Source organism: Pyrgilauda ruficollis, unplaced genomic scaffold, assembly GCF_017590135.1.
Source record: "Pyrgilauda ruficollis isolate IOZ18807 unplaced genomic scaffold, ASM1759013v1 scaffold48, whole genome shotgun sequence".
In the NCBI taxonomy this organism is placed as follows: Eukaryota; Metazoa; Chordata; class Aves; order Passeriformes; family Passeridae; genus Pyrgilauda; species Pyrgilauda ruficollis.
The window spans coordinates 4891208-4909379 of NW_024526377.1; the positions used below are offsets into that span (position 1 = coordinate 4891208).

An 18172-nucleotide genomic window follows, 5' to 3' on the forward strand; every position below is an offset into this window, starting at 1 on the left:
CACTGCATACATGTCTAAAGGTCACAGGCAGATGACAGAAATGAGTTATTTAATGTGGTCTGTGGGAGCATAAATTCAGAGAAATGAGCTTAAATTACTGAAATAGGTATTAAGCTTGTCAAGAAAACTTTTAAGACTGAGAGGTGTAAAAGCCTCTCAAGGCAATATAAGGAAGCTGCTCTATTTTGAATTAACAAAACTACATCAATTAAAGAATTACAAACATCCTTTGAATCCTCATACTTACATCTTCTAAATCCTCATGCTTCACTATTAGGATATTGTGTCACATGACAGAGTAGAGCAAACTCTCTAATTTCTAGGACCAGGAATTTTCATCTAATTTTTGGGTGTTGGAAATAGTCTGGCAGTGCTATTTTGTGCAGTGCAGCTCAGTGAGGAGGCCCTGCCTACAGGAGAGTCACTGTGGGTGGACAATTCTGTTATTAAAAGCAGGCTTTGGTGTATTCTAGTCCTACAAAATTATTGCAGCTGTTTCACTGAGAAAGGCAGAATTTTATATATAAATAAATTTAATTCATTCCAGAGCATAGTTAATTTCTTGTGGGTTTCTTTGTTTGTTTGTATCTCAGATTCCACAAACGATCTTTTCTACCTAATGGACAACAGCCAGATACAAAGTGACCAGAACTACTCTCTCCCTTACCAGCAGTACTGGGTCTTCAGGCAGAAGTACTCAGCTGAGGAAGCTCTGCTTTGGTGTCTCACACGTAAGGCATTGTGGAGACTGTTATTCTGTAGGGGATAATAACTAACTAAAATCTTTTAACAGCTCTTATAATAATGATGAGTAAAAACTTTAGACTTTGAGATTTTTTTTGTAGACAGCTCCTAAAATTGGCATGGAAATTGCCAATGGAACCACCTGTTTATTCCTTACAGTCTTTGCCTGCCATGGCAGAAAGGGTGCCCATAATTCACCATCAGGGTGCCCCGTCATGGGCAAGAGGATTCAAAGGTACAGCTTGGATAATGCCCTGCTGTTCTTGAAGTGTACCACTCCAAATAGGGAGGTGGAATAGTGGTAAAAGAAGGTAAAATGCAGATAATTTGAGTTAGTGATAAATTATATTTTGATGCAGTAAATGGAGAAGAATTTCTAGCTCTACCAGGAAGTCAGAACTGAGAGTACTAAACAGTGCACAAACATCACTGTAAGAGGTCAGTAGAGCTATTCCTGTTTAAAATTAAGCATTGACACACATGTTTACAGGAACTATTGATTGGTAATTAAGAAATGGGTTTGACATCTTTGGTTCTTTTATGAAGGTATGCTGTTACCCTGGGAAAAACTTCAGAACAAATTGCTATGAGCAAATGTCTTGAATAGTTGATTCTAGGAAAGTTATGTTTAATTTTGTGTGATGTTTGAATGCTTCAGAAATATTTTTTTGTGAAAACTTATTAAGACATTGTAGACATTATTGTCCTTCTTATTGGCTGATGCAGAGTTCTCTTATCATTATGCAATTTGTATGTCAGATTTACTAAAAAAGAAAGATCTTTTTGAATTAAAATATTAAAGAGAGACCAATACACTGGAGTAATTCTTGTCACAGCTGGGGAATTTATCTTCCCAATTAGCTGTGCTGGAGTTCCTTTACTCTGCTCTCCAGGTAAACCTGCTCTTAAGTGCCACTGGGGCCAGAATGTGTCCCTCTTTCTCTTGCTCTTTAAATTAATTAAATTAATGAATTTGCAGATTGGTAGGATAATATTGAAATTCTCACTTTTAGTTGTTTGCTGATGGATAGCTTTGCTCTGAAAACATGAAGGGGAGCAGAGAGAGAAAGGAGCCCTCGTGTGTGTAACTGTTCATGACTTTGCTTCCTAGGCTGTGCCCAAGAGGAAGAGTTCTGTCGAATGGCAGATCTGCAAAGTGCCACAGACCAATACTTTGTGTGTACCCTCTACCCAGAGACACAGATTTGTGACAGCAGCATCAACCAAATACCAGGAAACTGTGCAACTGTTCTACCCTGGCAACCACAGACACTGTACCATAAAATAGGCAAGTTTTGGTATTTGGATGTATAATGTCTGCTCTAACCCTGGCAATGCAAGCCAGTGTTTTGGCTCTTGGTTCTGAGATAAAAAGTCTGCACGTATAAATGAGTCTTGGGATGTGATGGTGCAAGGGAAGGTCAGGCTGGCTGGGATATGATTTTTCATTTTCAGTTCAGAATGGAAAGAATTAACCATGAATTTTACTGTCCACCTCAGCCGTTCCCAAGTCAGAGAGGCCAAGTGGATCTCAAATTTGTATATCAGTTTTTAGCCCTTTTTATAATATGGGTGAAATAAGAATCTCATTGGAATGTCACAATATACCATTAAAATTTCTACGGTAGCTAAATAATGCAAAAATTGAAATTATACTGAGTATAATTTTTATTTTGCTTTAAGTATTTTTTAGCAATTGCAGAGCTATATATGTGAATTTTAACCTTTGCTCTTTGGATACTTGGGAAGTTCAATGTTTTTCTCACAGGGCACATGAAAGGAAGCTGGACAAACAAGCCTGTTTTCACTGTACAGGAACATGTAATTTTGCTGTGACAAATGTAAAGGTCCACTGAACTGAGCTATTTAATCATGTCATTTTGGGGAGCCCAAAGGGCAGCATGGGCTGGATAATGCATGAGCACACTGGAATCTTCCAGTCTGGAGCTGTATCCCAGTTTAAAGCCTTGCGGAAGAAGTAGCATCAATACAGGTCTCAAAAACAAAAGTCCTGGCTGGAAGTCTTTCCTTGGTGATATAATTTGCTAAGCTTCCAGAGCCTTCACTTGGTGAATTTTTATTCACCTTCAGGTTTAGCAATCAAAATTTGCTGTGATAGCACAAAACTATCTTTTAATCAACCAGAGCTCAGCGTAAAAGCACAGACTGGACCCCTACCATTTCTTTATTTGGCCAGTATTTGTATATGACAAAGTTAAACAGATAATTCCAATTTTGTTTTTCTTTTTCCTTCCAGTCACTCTTAAAAGTTCTGTGAAGAGCTTCTACACACGTGTACCATTCCAGAAAGTAACAGAAATCTCAGTGAGGAATAAGACTGACATGAGCAGAAAAGCTGTTTCAGACGGGTAGGACATGACTGTTCCTCTGTTCTCCTTGGAATTTTAACTGTGTCTGGAATTCCAAGGCTGTGTTATGCAGATAAAGGGAATCAGAAATATTGATCCAAGAATTGCATTGTTTGAGAGTATTTAATGAAGAAAAGATAATATGTGGCTTAAAGGCAATTTATAATTGAGCCATAAATAATAATCTATATAATTATTAATTATAGACATGAAAATTGTTACTTATAATGCTACTATTTACTAGTTTGCCTGTTAAATCTCTTAGCAATGATACACTAAATCAATTTAGACTGATATTTTTAGGGCAGATATCAAAATAATCATCTAAATTACTAGATGTAGGAGTATACTAACCAAGCATAATTTCATCTACATATGGAAAATGTATGGAAGTGTGTGTGTATACTGGTTCTTCATCCTTATTGTGAAAGGCATCTCTACAGGTTCTCAGTGTCTAATGATGCCATGGATAATGTTTTCCCTTTCCCAGGTTTTTTGAGTGTGAGCGTTGGTGTGATGCTGACCCCTGTTGCACAGGATTTGGCTTTTTTAATGACTCTCAGCTGTCAGGTATTTCCCCCCTGTTTTTCGTTCTAAAGTCACTTCAGTCTTTCTTCATTATCCAAATTTTACCCTTCTTTTGCTCTGAAGTGCACTTTAAAAGCCTTTTCAGATCTCACGCACCTCTCTTCAGCACCTTTTAGAGTTACCATAACCATTTCTAGTTCAGCCCAATGACACATTCCACATTTCAGAAATTATTAAGAAAACTTCCTGAGAATGAGTCCTCAACAGGCTGCAATTCCAACAGCATAAAATTCAAACTGATAAAACTCCAGTTTTTTCTCATTCATCAACCTCTCTTCAAAAGTGTTGCTTGATTTCTTTTAGCGATTTTTCCCCTTTTATGTTGTTTCAGTTTTTAGAGACTAAAGGACTCTGAAACCTAAATATTACTGAAATTAGGTGTATGCAAGCACATAATGTCTGTGGATATACTGGGGCAGTTTAGCCTTTTGGCTTTCTTGATTGTCTGACCTCCTCTGCTCTCAAATTTTAGTCTTTTGCTTGAGGAAGAAAGTCTTCAGCTGGTGTCTGGAAATGGATACCATCCAGCTCTAAGTCAAGGAAATAGATTTTAATATATTATTACAGATTCAGATTTAGGCCACTGAAATGTGTAACTTTGTTTTTGGTGGAGTCATGTGCTAACTCTCCTTCAGGTCACTAAATGTGCTGTTTTTATAATGCCTTTTTGGAATTTGAAACACTCCAGAAATACATACCTTTAATTTCGTTTTTTTGTTGACCAGACAAAATTTTCACTTGGTCAAAAGTGAGTGGCTTAGAAAATTAATCCAGTGTGTTTAGGTAAGAATTAATGTGCAAATAAAAAATAGTTGATAGTTTTCATGCCTCCTTATGATCTTATGAAATTTGAAGTCTTAACTGAATATGACTTTGAGTTTATTTGAATACTTCTAAAATAAATAAAAAAATTTAAGGCACCCAACATGCAAAATGGACCCATTTTTAGTTTATCTGATTAATATTTAATATCTAGGACATTTCAGAACTCCAGTCTTGGCACTCATATAGTCAAGAGACCTTTCAGTAGTGATTTTAACATGAGCTGAAATCTTCAATGAAACTGTGTTTCAAAACCTCCTTAGTTTTCAGGAACAAAATTATTCACACTAGGGCTTTGAAAGAATTTTTATTTTGATGTAAGTAGGAGACATGTTTCAACACACAAGCAGATTTTTAAGTACATGAACATGAAAGGGCTCCTTGCTTAAAGAGTCGTGACCTTTGGTCAGTGAAATTCTCTGTGATTTGGATTATAATGGATTTTAATGCTGGTACCCACCTTCCCTCACAATGAATTCAATGGGATTTTTCAGCACTGGTTTCAATCACTTGGCTCATTTCAGGTATTTCCTTCCTTTGATTTCTAAGTCAGTTGAATTTCACTTAACACTCAGTGGAACCATGCTGTGTTCTTTTTCCTCACAACACTATTTAGACAAGGAAAATTTTCCTCCTTATTTCTATAACCATGTGCATCCTTGGCAGGTGGGAAGATCGTGTGTGTGACTCTGAACAGCCTTGGAATCCAGACGTGTGCTGAGGAAGCAAGAAGTGCTTGGCACATTTCAAATTGCACTTCACCAGATGCTGAAGTCAAAATACACCCATTTGGCTGGTATCAAAAGCCTGGTAAGTGATGCAGGACACATGACCTTTCTAATGGATTTCTGCACATTGAAGTTTATTATTTAGCTTCAGTGTGTAAAAATTCCAGCTTCCAGCTGTAGGACCCATTTGCAAAGACCACAATTAGGCAAGGCAAACAAGTATGTGCAAAGGAAAGAAAGGTGCAATTTAATGTCCATTTTAATAAAAAATGAATAGCAATACCTCAAGGATGCATAATTTAATTTATTATATTCTATCAGAAACTTGTGGCCAATGTCAGAATTTAAATATATTTTGCCTCACTGTGCAGTCCTGGTCAGGAGATCATTCTTTGTTTCTCATTCCTGGGCTTATGGTTTTACCATCCATGTGGATGCATAACCTTAAAAGGTTTGGATTTGCTACAGAATTTAAAATTCACTTCTGGTTGTTTTGGTAAAGAAATTCAGACCAAATAAAGACCAAATTCCAAAGCAGACCTGTGTTTTTCAAGCAGCAAGAAGCCATCAGGTGTTTAAACAGAAGAGCAGTTATGAGATGTTGCCTTGTTTTCTTGTGAGGAATCAAAACCACTCCTAGTCAAGATGGACTATTTATTTTATGTGGAGAAACAAAAGCTTCATTGCTTTGTTGAAAACTTTAAATGGGTTTCCCATATGTCACACTCCTTTTGGGTAGGTCTAGTGCTACTTTGTTAAGCTCTGATTTCACATAACTGAAAGGATAAGGAAAACAATGGCCCACCCACCTGAGTTTGTCTCCCTTTATGGAAGGACAGCCTACTTCTTGGTCACACAGACACAACTCCAGAGAGCTTCCATGGGGGCAAGTCTGGTTATGTTGACAGAATCAGGGAAAATTTTTGAATAAGGAATACTTTTTTCTCCTTTTATGCTGGATTATACCCTTAGTTCTTGCAGAGTAGAGAAGGGCTGATAGCTGAGAGGAGTGGGGCACAAAGCATGGATATATATTGTCCAGAAAATGTGATAGAAAGATAATCCAGTTAAAGCTGTGTAGAGATGGATCAGATATTGTGGCAATACCTTGTATTTTACAGTGTTAATAAATAAAACCTTCATTCACACCCTAAGTGTCTGAAATATGAACTCAATGTTGAGCTTTTCAAGCCTTGCACTGTCCTTATGCCCACAGAACCATCCACATCCTCTTGTAGGACAGCCCTTGTTAAAGGGAAGAGACAGAATGGAAACATTTTGGAAGCTGGGAAGAGGTGGGCTGAGGGTCTGGCACTGAGAGGAAGGGAACAACACCCTGATAAAGCAATGGTAGCATCCTGATGGCAGGGGGAGTTGAGATGCAGACAGGGGTAAGAGTGAAGAAAAGAAAGGTGGAGCGAAGAGGGGACAGCAGAGGTTTAGATACACTTCTATTTCTTGGAATTGTTTTCCCCTTGTTGGCAAAGAACCAACAAAAAATAAAGGCTGTTTCTCACGTGCCAGACAGAGGGATGATGAAGAGGAGCCCTGGTGTATGCAAAGTAGGGAATGTTAAGAGAGACAGACACATTTCCTTATGCGCTGAGGGAGCTACAGATGTGTTTCCACCATAACACACAGCAGGGCACAGATGTTTATGCAAATGGAGATATTTACAGACAAAAATTTGTATCGGTTCTGCTGGTGTGTTGAAGGTCTGAGAACCGGGAAAAGGAACAAAAAGGTTCTGAGGCTAAAAAGGAAAATGAGTAAAATCTGAAGGAGAGATTTACTGTGGGCAGTGGGATATTAGCACGACACAAGGTCTGTGGCTGTATTCCACAGTTTGGTTTGAGGAAGGTACTTCTGTCTTTGTGTTTCATAACAGGCTAAGCTGATGTGTGATCTCTCTGCTGCACAGCTCTGCTCATGAGCTCTTTGATTTTGTACAGTCAGAGCTGCAGCTCAGTCAAAAAGGAACATAGAGCAGCATTTCAGACTTTTGGATAGGCCCAATCCTCCACTGTTGTGAATGGGAAAACCTCTGAGTTTTTAGAAGCATCTATTGGTTACATGCAAGGGAAATACATACTAGAAGAAGTAAACAGAAGATCTGATCTGCCTTCATCTTCTGTGGGGTGGTCATTTATTATGTCCTAGTGGAGAATTTTTTACTGGTTTTACTAGCCAAAATGGTCTACAAAATATGAATGCACAGGGAAAACTGCATTTTTATTATTTATGATTACTAAATATTTATGGGAAGTATTAGCAAATAAGAAGTTTTTTGTATGAAAATGAATATGAAGTTTTTTGTATGATGAATTCTTATTTGAACTTCAATTTGTTGTGCTGGAAACTGCCTTGTTTCTAATTCACTTCTCTGAGAAATTCCTGTTTGCTGGAAGCAGAGAGAATCTTCTCTCTCTCCTGGTGCAGAAACCCAAACACACAGAGTGGCATAGGAAAAACCACAGAAATACTGGAATGAGTTGCTAATAACTTCATCTCAAAAAGTGTTTGTAGAAATGTTTATAAGTACAGAAATTGAGGGAAATCTGGTTTCATGTACGAGCTCGAAAGGATTAGATAGCAAAGCAGCCTTGCATCCTTACTCTTAGTGTTAGTGGGGAGAAGATGCAACATCCAGATCCAAGAAGCAATGCTGGAACTATTGAGTATCAATTGCATTTTAAACCTTGAAGTATTGTTGTTTTCAATTGTGTTGTTGTTTTTCTGCTTTTAGCTGACTTGAAGAGTACCATTCCCAACCTGTGTCCATCTGTTAATTTACCTTTCAGGCCAGAAAGTGGTAAGTGTATTTATGAATTGAACAGAAACAAAACCAAACACCTCCTCTCCACTTCCCCCACCAAAAAAAAACCCCAAAAAAAACAACCACTAAAAATCCCTCCATCCTCTATTTTGTGCATGTTGCTGAAAAATCGCACTGTAATGAAAGTGTTCCCCATGAGGTCACTCATTTAGGTGTTTACTCTTTTTCATTAATTGTGTATCTTTTAAAAGAAAGAACTGTCACATCCACAATGCTGACCTAATTTCTCACACTTGCTGCCGCATGAGACAAAATATTTGGCAGGACTGATGAAAAAATTTATTTATGAGTGTGGATGTTGCATCACTTTCCAGATACAATGAATCTTGTGGTACTCACATGAGTTATTTTAGAAGTGGGTGGATCTTCTTAGTAAATGAAACTTAGCTGCTCTCTTTCAGGGCTTTGTGTCTACTGACCCCTAAAAATGCATGCAAATTGTCAGCAGCTACAGGCTTCCCTGAAATACACTGCATAGCTACAAAATGCTGTGTGTAACAGAAAGGAAGGGAATGGACTGCTAATTAGAAAACTCAATTTAACCCTCCAGTTATACTGAAATTCAGAAGTCACTTCCATCTCTGCCTTTGATTTTCTATTTGATCTCAACAAATATTTAATCTGATTGAATCTGTCTTTCAAGCATGCAGGAGACTTGATATTTGCAAAGAATTTTCAATACTCAGTTCAGAATTTATTATGATGTCTTATATCCCACAACCATGAGTCACGATAAAATTTGGGCTATTTTTTAGTAGAATTTGTCCTTTTTAAATGGTCATTTTAATGCAATAGAAGGAAAACTCCTATCTTTGTATATAGGGAGAAATAATTTTTGTGTGAAACACTTTGAGGAGGTGGTGGGGTAGGCCTGACATGTAGGTTGGGCAATTCAACTCCTTTGCAAACTGCTTTTCCTATGGGATGTGGAAAACAGCTTCACTAAAGCTTTCTTTCTCCCAGAGTGAAGCTTGGTAGTAATTTTGTCATTTTTCTTTTATGTTTTTCTTGCTTGCTTAAATCTAGGAAAACAGTGCCCTAAGCAGCACTTAAGTAAATCAGGAAATTGGGTTTTTCTGCTGTTTGCTTTTGACTCTAAAGCTGCCCAGAACAGCAACCCCAGCAAGTGAGGTACTCATCCTTTGTAAAAACCCTGATCTATCACACCCATTTCCAGATCATCTTTCCAAATGCAGAGCAACTCAGGATATCACTGGTTTGAGAGACCTGGTTAAGCAGCCCAAGCCAGCAGAGCTTCCCACAAGGATCCAGGAATGCAGAGGGGGCTGGTTAATGTCATTCTGAGCCCACTCTCAAATACCTTTGAAGGTGATGGGGGAGATATTTATTTCCCTTCTGTTCCCTGGTCTGGGATTTTGAGGAAGTTCCTCGGCAGTAATCACTATAAAATGTCTAGACCTTTGAATCTACAATGACAAAAATTATTTTCAGGAGCAACTTCTTTTCATGTCTTGTCCTGGAGCAGCCTGCAGCCACTAGGGAGATGCAGGAAAAGACCCTTCCCTATGTAAGGCCAATCCTGGGAGAGACACAGCTAAAGGAGAGGGTCAGGGTTCTTCCTGTTCTTTGCCTTGTACCAGAATGTTCATCCAGCAGTCCATTGCAGCCCTGTGATTTCTCTCAAAAGCCTGAGGCTCCAGTGGGCTTTTCCCAAATTATTTCCCCTACAAACAACACTGCTGTGTGTTTCTAGTACTCACTAGATACCCCATTAGCCTGTGAAAAAGAGGAAATTAGTGCTCTGTAGTGCCTGTAGCCCACTACTCTGTAGCAGGAGGGAGGTGAACTGCACAATGGCTTTCACCTGAATTCTCACTGATTTGTTGTTGCCTCAGCAAGTTTTGCCTACTTGCAAAAGCCTTTCTGCTACAAGACTGAAGTCTCCAAGTCATGTCATCACTCACTAGATACTCCATTAGCCTGTGAAAAGGAAGAATTAGTGCTCTGTAGTGCCTGTAGCCCACTACTCTGTAGCAGGAGGGAGGTGAACTGCACAATGGCTTTCACCTGAATTCTCACTGATTTGTTGTTGCCTCAGCAAGTTTTGCCTACTTGCAAAAGCCTTTCTGCTACAAGACTGAAGTCTCCAAGTCATCTCATCTCCAGGCTGTAGTGTGTTTAACTCAATGTATGGTTTTCAACTTTAACTGAATGAACACTTCCATTTACTTCTGTGCAACTGTTGCATGGAGCAGAGCAGGCTCCTGCTGGTCTGTCGTGATTTCCACAAAGCTTCTGTGATCTCAGAAGTGGTGCTTGAAAAATTGATAGCCTGAACTGACTGGGAAAGTCAGAAAAAAAAACTGACTTGTTACGTTTGGAGCATTTTTTCCCCTGTTAATGTGCTGTGATGACACTGAGTATGGAACCATCTGTGAGGAGTTTCAGGTACAATCTGTGACCTTTGACAATGGGAGAACAGTTGTTATTTTAAGGCTGCCCATACTGAAAATGCTCATATGTCATCCTGCAGTCTTGGTTTACTTAGGCTGGTATTTAAACAACTCGGCTCAGTTGTGTGAACATCTTGGAGTGTCTTATAAAGAGAAAAGAGCCAAGTCTCATAATTGGTTTGAGATGGAACTTCCTGCAGCCAGCTGTAAGCTAGGGGAGATGAGAAAATGGGTTTTTTAGTTATATATTTTGTTGTTATTTTCTAAATATGCAATGCTGTTATTCAAGCAGTTTATGCACAAGGGTTTGAGTTTTGGAAATGTTTATGCCTTTGCAAACTAGTCTGAAAGAAGCAAAACAATCCATGAGCCATATTACCTGAATTTCTAGAAGGAATACTTGTGCACATACTAAGGAATACTTAGATCACACTGGAGAGCCTGAAAGCACTCTTGTGTATGTGGGAGGAACAGCCTTGGTGACTTTTGACTTTGTTACGAGATTTATTAATTGTATACAGTAATTATCTAAACTTAAATGTATATTTTTATCTTCAGTTCTAACTAAAGCATGTCTATCTATCTTAGATTTGGCAGCTGTTAGGAGGCAGTGGCCCTTACAGGGTGACTCCTGCATGGCCCTGTGGGATACACACAGATCATGTGGGCTCTCTTCCCACTCCATGCAAATCAAGTAATTAATTGAGAAAGCACCCAGGCATGTGGATGTAATGATCTTAGGCCTTTCCTGTTCCTGCTTCCTATGATCCCCAAGTGATTTATAGTCATACCCTTGAGGCAGGACTGAGCAGAGCAGTGGCTACAGGATATTCCAACATGGGAATAAATTTCCCATCGGGCTGTGTCTGCCCATGGGGTATTTCCATTCTCAAGAGAGATGCTGATGGTAGTACAAATGCTGATGTAGCTGATTTTGGTGATTAATAGTATCATTTATCTTCCTGTTTTCCCACAATGTTGAGTATTTATCAGAAACATCCTTAGTGTGAAACAAAACCTTATTTTATCCATTTTTGGGAACTGATTTACCATGCTCCCACACAGCAAATTTGATCTCTGACATGGAATTACTCTATCTTCAGCCTTAAGTCTGATTTTTATTGTTTGTAAATATGCAGATTTTAGCCTTCTGAGAACAGCTTATTTTAAACCTGGATAAATACCTAGTACATTTTTAATATCCCCTTACTATATCATTTGCTATAATTGGCACCCCTAAAGGAGACAGAGAGCTTATATTTAACAGGAACATAGAGAGATTGCTCCCTGCTAAAGGCCATAAATACACAATTGTTATTTTTGACACTTGTCTGGGGTGTGATTACAGTTATTATGCGGCAGTTTAAAGAAAATAATTCATTTTGAATTATACAAATCTCAACGGATCAACAAAAACAAGTAGTTCTATTTTAGGAAGAGTATATTTTCTGCAGGTCCACTCTGACTTGATGATTTGCTGGCTTTGAAGATTGTTGGTATGCAGACAGGTTAGCAGGCTGTTGTAAAAAACCTCTGAAAACTAGGAATATAAAGCACTGAGCTCAGTCTGTAAGCATGTTTTGGGATTGAGTCAGGGGTATTGAATATGGTTCACAAATTTCAGAGTTAAGACCAGAATTTGTCTTTCAAACATAAATCAGGCATACTGAACCCAGAGGTCTGATTTTGTACCTCCTTAACCTCACATTGACCTCCTCAGCTTCACAAGTTTTCTTTTAAATTTAACTTGTTATTTTGATTTGTTATTTTTACTTCTGTATCACTGTCTCCTTAGATCAAGTGTTAAATTTTGCAGCAAACTCAAAATTGATGCCTCTTTTCTTCCACTGAAGTCAGTGATGAAACTTTAGTTGACTTTATGACAAGGATTTTATAACCACTTTGCCAGGAAATATATTCCAGTCTTGTGATCTTGTGACTGCAGTGGGAGCAGAGTAAGGCCAGTGTGAGTCTTTTTGCAAATCCAGTCTTAAACCTTCCCTACCCAAACAAGAACATCTGGAAGAGAGAGGCTCTCTGTATGGGACATATATAATTTTGAAATAAGAGTTACAGGGATGGCTGGATTCAGAGGGCTGTAATTATCCAATGAAAGCCTTTGCCAAAATGTGGTTGGAAGGACAGCTCTTAACCTATATATAAATCAGAAATGTTTTCCAGCCCATCAGGTGCACTGTGCTTTGCCAGGAGCACAGGCCCAGTCTGCAGCTCTGCTTTGTGAGAGCAGTTTCTACGTGAGGCAACTTGAGATCAGCCATGGAAAGTTGTCTTTTGCTCACAGAATGAAGTGGGTGTGCATGGCTGTGGCTGTTGCTGGATCTGCTTTCAGGAGGAGGGAAGAACCAATACTCAAAATCTCTTTAGCAGCTTGCTCCTGGCTGTTAGTGTCCACAGTGCCATGCACGGCTCTGGGTTAAAGAGCTTTGCTCTGTTGTTAAAATAAGCATTAATGTTTCTGTGTTTCTCTGTATCTGGAGTCAGCTGGGCAGAATAAGGGAAAAAATAAAAAGCTCTGAGTGCCACCATTTAAATCTGACCTGAGATCATGAATGCACTGCCCAGGATGGAGGATGAAAAAAATCCCAAAACAATCTAAACCCCAACCCAACCCAAAGAACCTCCCATGTGGGAGGTGGCAAGGGTGACTTCTGTGAGATTTGGGGCAATGAATAATCAGTTTAGATAGGAATGTGTGAGCTGTGGATGTTCGCATCATGAGTGGTCACTCTTCCATGCCTAGCATGGGCTGCAAAGTGCCCAGTGTGCCTCATTTGTGTATAAAAGATATGCTCCTCACTTGACTCTATCCCACATAAAGGGATAAAAGAAATTTCTAATGTAGAAGTAGAAAGTTTAGCTTGTGAAATTAGGTATAGGAGACAAAATTCAAGTGTCAGAGGTGTAAATCCAAAAGGTTTATTTTGTTTTCATGGATTCATTTTGAATTTCCTTCCTGAGAGAGCAAGGACCCCTCTGAATGTTTGAACTGTGGGAAATGGAGGCAAATGAGGATGGTGAGACTTGCCCCAGGTCACTTGGTCAATCAGAGAAGCTGTGCAGACAGTCTGGGGAAATCTCTTCCAAAACCACTGGAGCACCCAGACTTTTTGTGTTACAGTGGAAGCCAGACAAGGCTCTCTTTTGGAAGAACCACAGCTGGTAATTTGAAGCTTTGTGTTTGAACCTAGAGAGATTTTGCTTGTTCCAGTAGTAGGACCTCAGCTGCTGGTACTGTAGACAGCACAGGATGGCAACATTGCTCTTAGGTAAAAACAAACTTTGAGTCATATTGATAAAAGAAATATTTTCTTGTTCCTCAGAAAAAACATAATATGTTAACATAACAGAATGCAACACCACATTAACCTTCATTTCATGTTGAGTGCTGTGGTCAAACTGTCTTTCTGAGAGGGGGAGAAAGGAAACTTTGGCCATCTTTGCCAGTCACTGATTTCTCAGTAAAATTAAAGAAATGACAGGTCATGACTTTTGCATCTGTGTGGGTGAATGAACTCAAGGGCAAGACCTGCTCACTAGGAATAGCAAAGGAGCAGCTGACTCTGCTCTGTCCTCACCCTACAATTACATGGAGGGAGCAACACCAACCTGCTGTTTAGGACTCAGTGGCCACAGCAGGACCTCTTGCTTTTAAAACATATTGAACTTCTGAAAGGAACTAAAATAATTAAAGGCTCATTCTGTCCCAAACCTTCTGTTTTGTCTTCTGTGTGCAAAATTGAGAATTTTCAGATATTTTTATCTGTTTGTGTATGAGAAAAGAATGTTTGTGGTATTTTTTAAAGTATAGTTTAAGACAGAAGGACAGTCCTTGAGGAACACCAGAGTTAGTACATATGTGTATATGCATGCTCACACAAGTGCATGGATGTTAAATGTATATATCAGAATATAGATATATGTAATACACATGATTATATTTACACATATGCACATATTTGTGTATATATGCCTATGAAATCAAGTAAAATCTTAATTATGTAGAAGTTACATGACATCAAAACTGTTCATACAATTTAATATAAATCTATCTTCCAAATCAAATTAAAATGACCAAATTAACCTCCATTTGCTTTCCAAGAAGTTAGTGGCTATACCTGTTCAGGAACTTGTGTGCAAGCATTTGAATCCATGCCCTTTAATGTAATTAGGGCTGTTCAGAAACCTTTTATTTAAATCAGTTGGATTTACCTTCAAACCTGGATAAAGCTGCTCTGGATTTGCCTATTTCTTTGCTAAACACCTTTGTAAACAAATTAATATCTACTTCTGAACATGAGATTGGACCTTCAAGTCAATTAAAGGTCTTTGGATATTTAATTTATTCTCAGTTGATGCAAAGGAAGATGACACTTGTTCATTGAGGAACTCCCCGATGCTTTTAACTCTTTATTAGGTTCCTCTGAAATTTTTACTGCTCCTTCTAGTAATATTATTTTCTATGGTTCATTTTACAGAGTATATGGATGCTTGGCAACCCTTAAATGTGTCATCTGTTCTCCTGGATTCATCCATCTCACACTTTGAAGTTGTGCATATTAGCAGAGATATATCTAATGACTTCTCCACTGCCAGAGATTTTTGCCTATCTGGTAAGAAATGGTCATTCACAGCTTTACAGAAAATTCTGACTTGTGAGCCTGAAAACCAAGAACAGCTTTCCCACTTCTGACATAGATACACTGATTTTACTTGTCTTTAATGACTATCCCAGTTTTTCCTAGTCTGAGAGAGGGGATCTAAAGTTGTTTAGAGAGAGATGCAATAGATATAAAATGCTGTAATATAACACAGTAATTAGGTAATTTTGACACCTCTTGGGCACAGAGATCTCTTACTTCTCCAGGCATTGTACAGCTGGGAGAATATTATAGTAAATGATTAAAGCAATGATGTCTTGTTTTCCTAAAGAACCACTGCCCTTTGCTAAACCCACCTGCCAACACCTAAAGCAACCTGTGGCAGTGGTGTGTGAGGGAGGGTTGAATGAGAGCTAGGAGCAAGCAGGGATTGAGCTGTAGTGACAGCAAAGAGAATTGCTTTAATCTACAGCCTGACCAGACAGAAGAGTCCTTTAATTTCACATGACTGGGAAATCCTCAATGCCACAGAGTGGTAGAAATAAGGGAAAGTTCCCACTTATTCACTGGGGACTGTTAGAATTCAGATGAGGTTATCAGCAGTTTACTAGTTGATGTTTTTCTCCTTCTAAAACCTGTGATAATAGTTCTTTTGCTGCATTATTCCTTTTTAAAGCCAATGTAAGCTTCTGTTCTCTGGCTATTTTGGAGAATGCTATGGGCATTTGGGGACATTTATGTCCCATTACTCTGAATTACATGATATCCTTGCTGCTTCACCTGTTGTAAAACCTTTCTTTTAAGAACAGTGTAACACAGTCACGCAAAATGTGAGAACACATTTTTTACCTGCTCTTTTTCTTCATGCTTCACTTCACAGCTTGTTCAAAGAACCAGTCATGTTCAGTGGTCACACTGGAAATCCAGCCTTCAGCCATAAGGTGCATTTTCTACCCTGATACACAGATGTGTGCACATGGCCTGCAAGGGCACAGCTGCTGGGTTTTGCTGAAAGAACCTGCTACCTATATCTATAGGAGACAAGGTAAGAACAGGTCAAAGCTGTGGAGGAAGGACCTCAAATGTGGTGCTGAATTCTAGTGAATGGAGGACTGAGGAATTCCTCACCTCATAAAGCAACATGGATGTCTCCTAGACATTTCTCCATGGCTGTTTCAGAGGAGTTACAGCCAAGAGGATGGGAAAAATGTCCCCAAATACTGTTTTTAAAATGCATGAAATCGTAGTGTTACCCTCTGGTGGTGAAGCAGGCATGACAGAGGAAGTCTAGTTTATGAAAGATGTTTTGAAAGTGCGAGTAGTGAAACCAAACAAGAGAATGCAAGTCCAGCTCTTAGCTTTTGACCTGCAGAAGATGCTTTGATATGCTCTGCCTTTTAAGCTTGGAGAATAACTCTAGGAGTGTTGAAAAGTCACTGTCAATTGAAAGTATTAAGGGCAATCTCTAGAGAAAACAAACAAACAAACAAAAAACCCCAGATATCCCTGCTCCCTAAACAGGATGAAAGAATATTTTAAATGAGTGAAAAATATTTAAGAGAGAAAAAGAAGTTGTATAGACAATGTAGATAATTAAAAATTCTGTTGTTTGGTTACATACTTATTTGAAAGTGTAGGTTTTTTGGGGTTTATTCTTCTTGATTCTTAAAGAGACTGCTTTCTTTTTATGTACTACTGGTTATTTTATTTATTAAAAGTAATTAGAACCCAGGTTAGAATAAGGGGTAAGGGAAGAAATTTTTCCTTTTCACTGAAATTCTGTGAAGTCAATGTGAGCCTTTTAGGTTGAAACTCAATGAGAGAAAATGCAGTTTGTCATTGCCAAGTAAAAAAAAAAAATAAATCACAAACTGAAACATAAAAGTAGACTTGTGTTTATTGTTTGTTACAGGTGTGGTTTTAGTCCCATGACTTTGAATTTTGTTCCTGCCTATCCAATGCATTGTTTTAGGAGAAAAATAGCAGGAGGTGTCACTTTACTGTCTTTTAATGAACTGCTTTATAGGAAAACATTAACAGTAAACAGTAAATTTATCTGTGTTACATTTAAAGAAATGGACACTTAACAGTTTAAAACTATGGGAAATGGGACTAATTTTCATTTCTGAAATGCTCCTAACTTGAAAAAACAAATTATTTTTCCTCTGCTTGCCCTCTGATAGATTTACTCCTGCCCATTTCTGAGTCGGATTCAACCCCAAGAGTGTACATCCCGTCCCACGGATACCTGATGGGCAAATCCCAGGTGATCCAGGTGGGCTCAGGATGGAGGAACATCAGCCAGTTCCTGGGCATCCCTTACGCTGCCCCTCCCCTGGGCGAGAGGCGCTTCAGTGCCCCAGAGCCGTTGGCTTGGCGGGAGAGCTGGGACGCCACGGAGCCTCGGTGAGGAACCCCTGGTCACCTGCAGGAGTGCTGGGCCAGCCAGGGCTGGGAAAGCTGCTGGAGAGATGACAGCAATATTCATGTCCTTTCATGCAAAGCAACCCACAGAATAGGTTGATAGATAGATACAAGTCTGAGTCTTTGATTAGCAAAGAGAATAATTTCTCCATCTTTGTGTTAAAGCATGCAAGCGCCTCAAGAGAAAAGGCAAATTCTTGTACACTGTTGAATCCCTGCATAACTCCCCACCAACTGTCTGCTGTCATTCCATTTTCATTCTGAATAAGATCTATACAGGTATTTATTATATCCGTACGAATAGTTTTGCTCCTGCTGAGCCATACATTTATTCCAAGCAGGGAACCTCAACACTGATGTAAGCAGAAGCTGTGGGCCTCATATAGAAATTCTCTGCCTGGTAGTGTCCAAGAGATCAGACTGAGAGGCCCAGAAAATCAATCTCTTCTGTCCAAAACCTATTAAAAGGCAAATACTTGGGGAGTTTAAAATGTATTTGTCCTTTGGTTATCCTGTCCTTCAGGATGCTCCTGAGCTGTGGAGGTGTGAAGCCACAGCCTCGAGTACACTGCAGGGATCTGGTGGGATGTGACTTTTTGTTTCCCAAGATGTTCAGTGGTGTTATTTT

At 39.0% G+C, this 18172-nt stretch overlaps 1 protein-coding gene across 1 annotated transcript in view; it reads left to right on the plus strand.

Annotated features, from left to right (window-relative positions):
• The window catches only part of LOC121359883 (thyroglobulin-like), a 131485-nt gene that overhangs the window by 33932 nt on the left and 79381 nt on the right, over positions 1-18172 (plus strand). Inside the window, exons 21-29 of the mRNA XM_041479149.1 lie at positions 594-731; positions 1856-2032; positions 3002-3113; positions 3604-3683; positions 5190-5333; positions 7998-8063; positions 14998-15132; positions 16001-16165; positions 17304-17526. Of these exons, the coding sequence (XP_041335083.1) occupies positions 594-731; positions 1856-2032; positions 3002-3113; positions 3604-3683; positions 5190-5333; positions 7998-8063; positions 14998-15132; positions 16001-16165; positions 17304-17526 (1240 nt within the window). The remainder of the gene's footprint in view (positions 1-593; positions 732-1855; positions 2033-3001; positions 3114-3603; positions 3684-5189; positions 5334-7997; positions 8064-14997; positions 15133-16000; positions 16166-17303; positions 17527-18172) is intronic.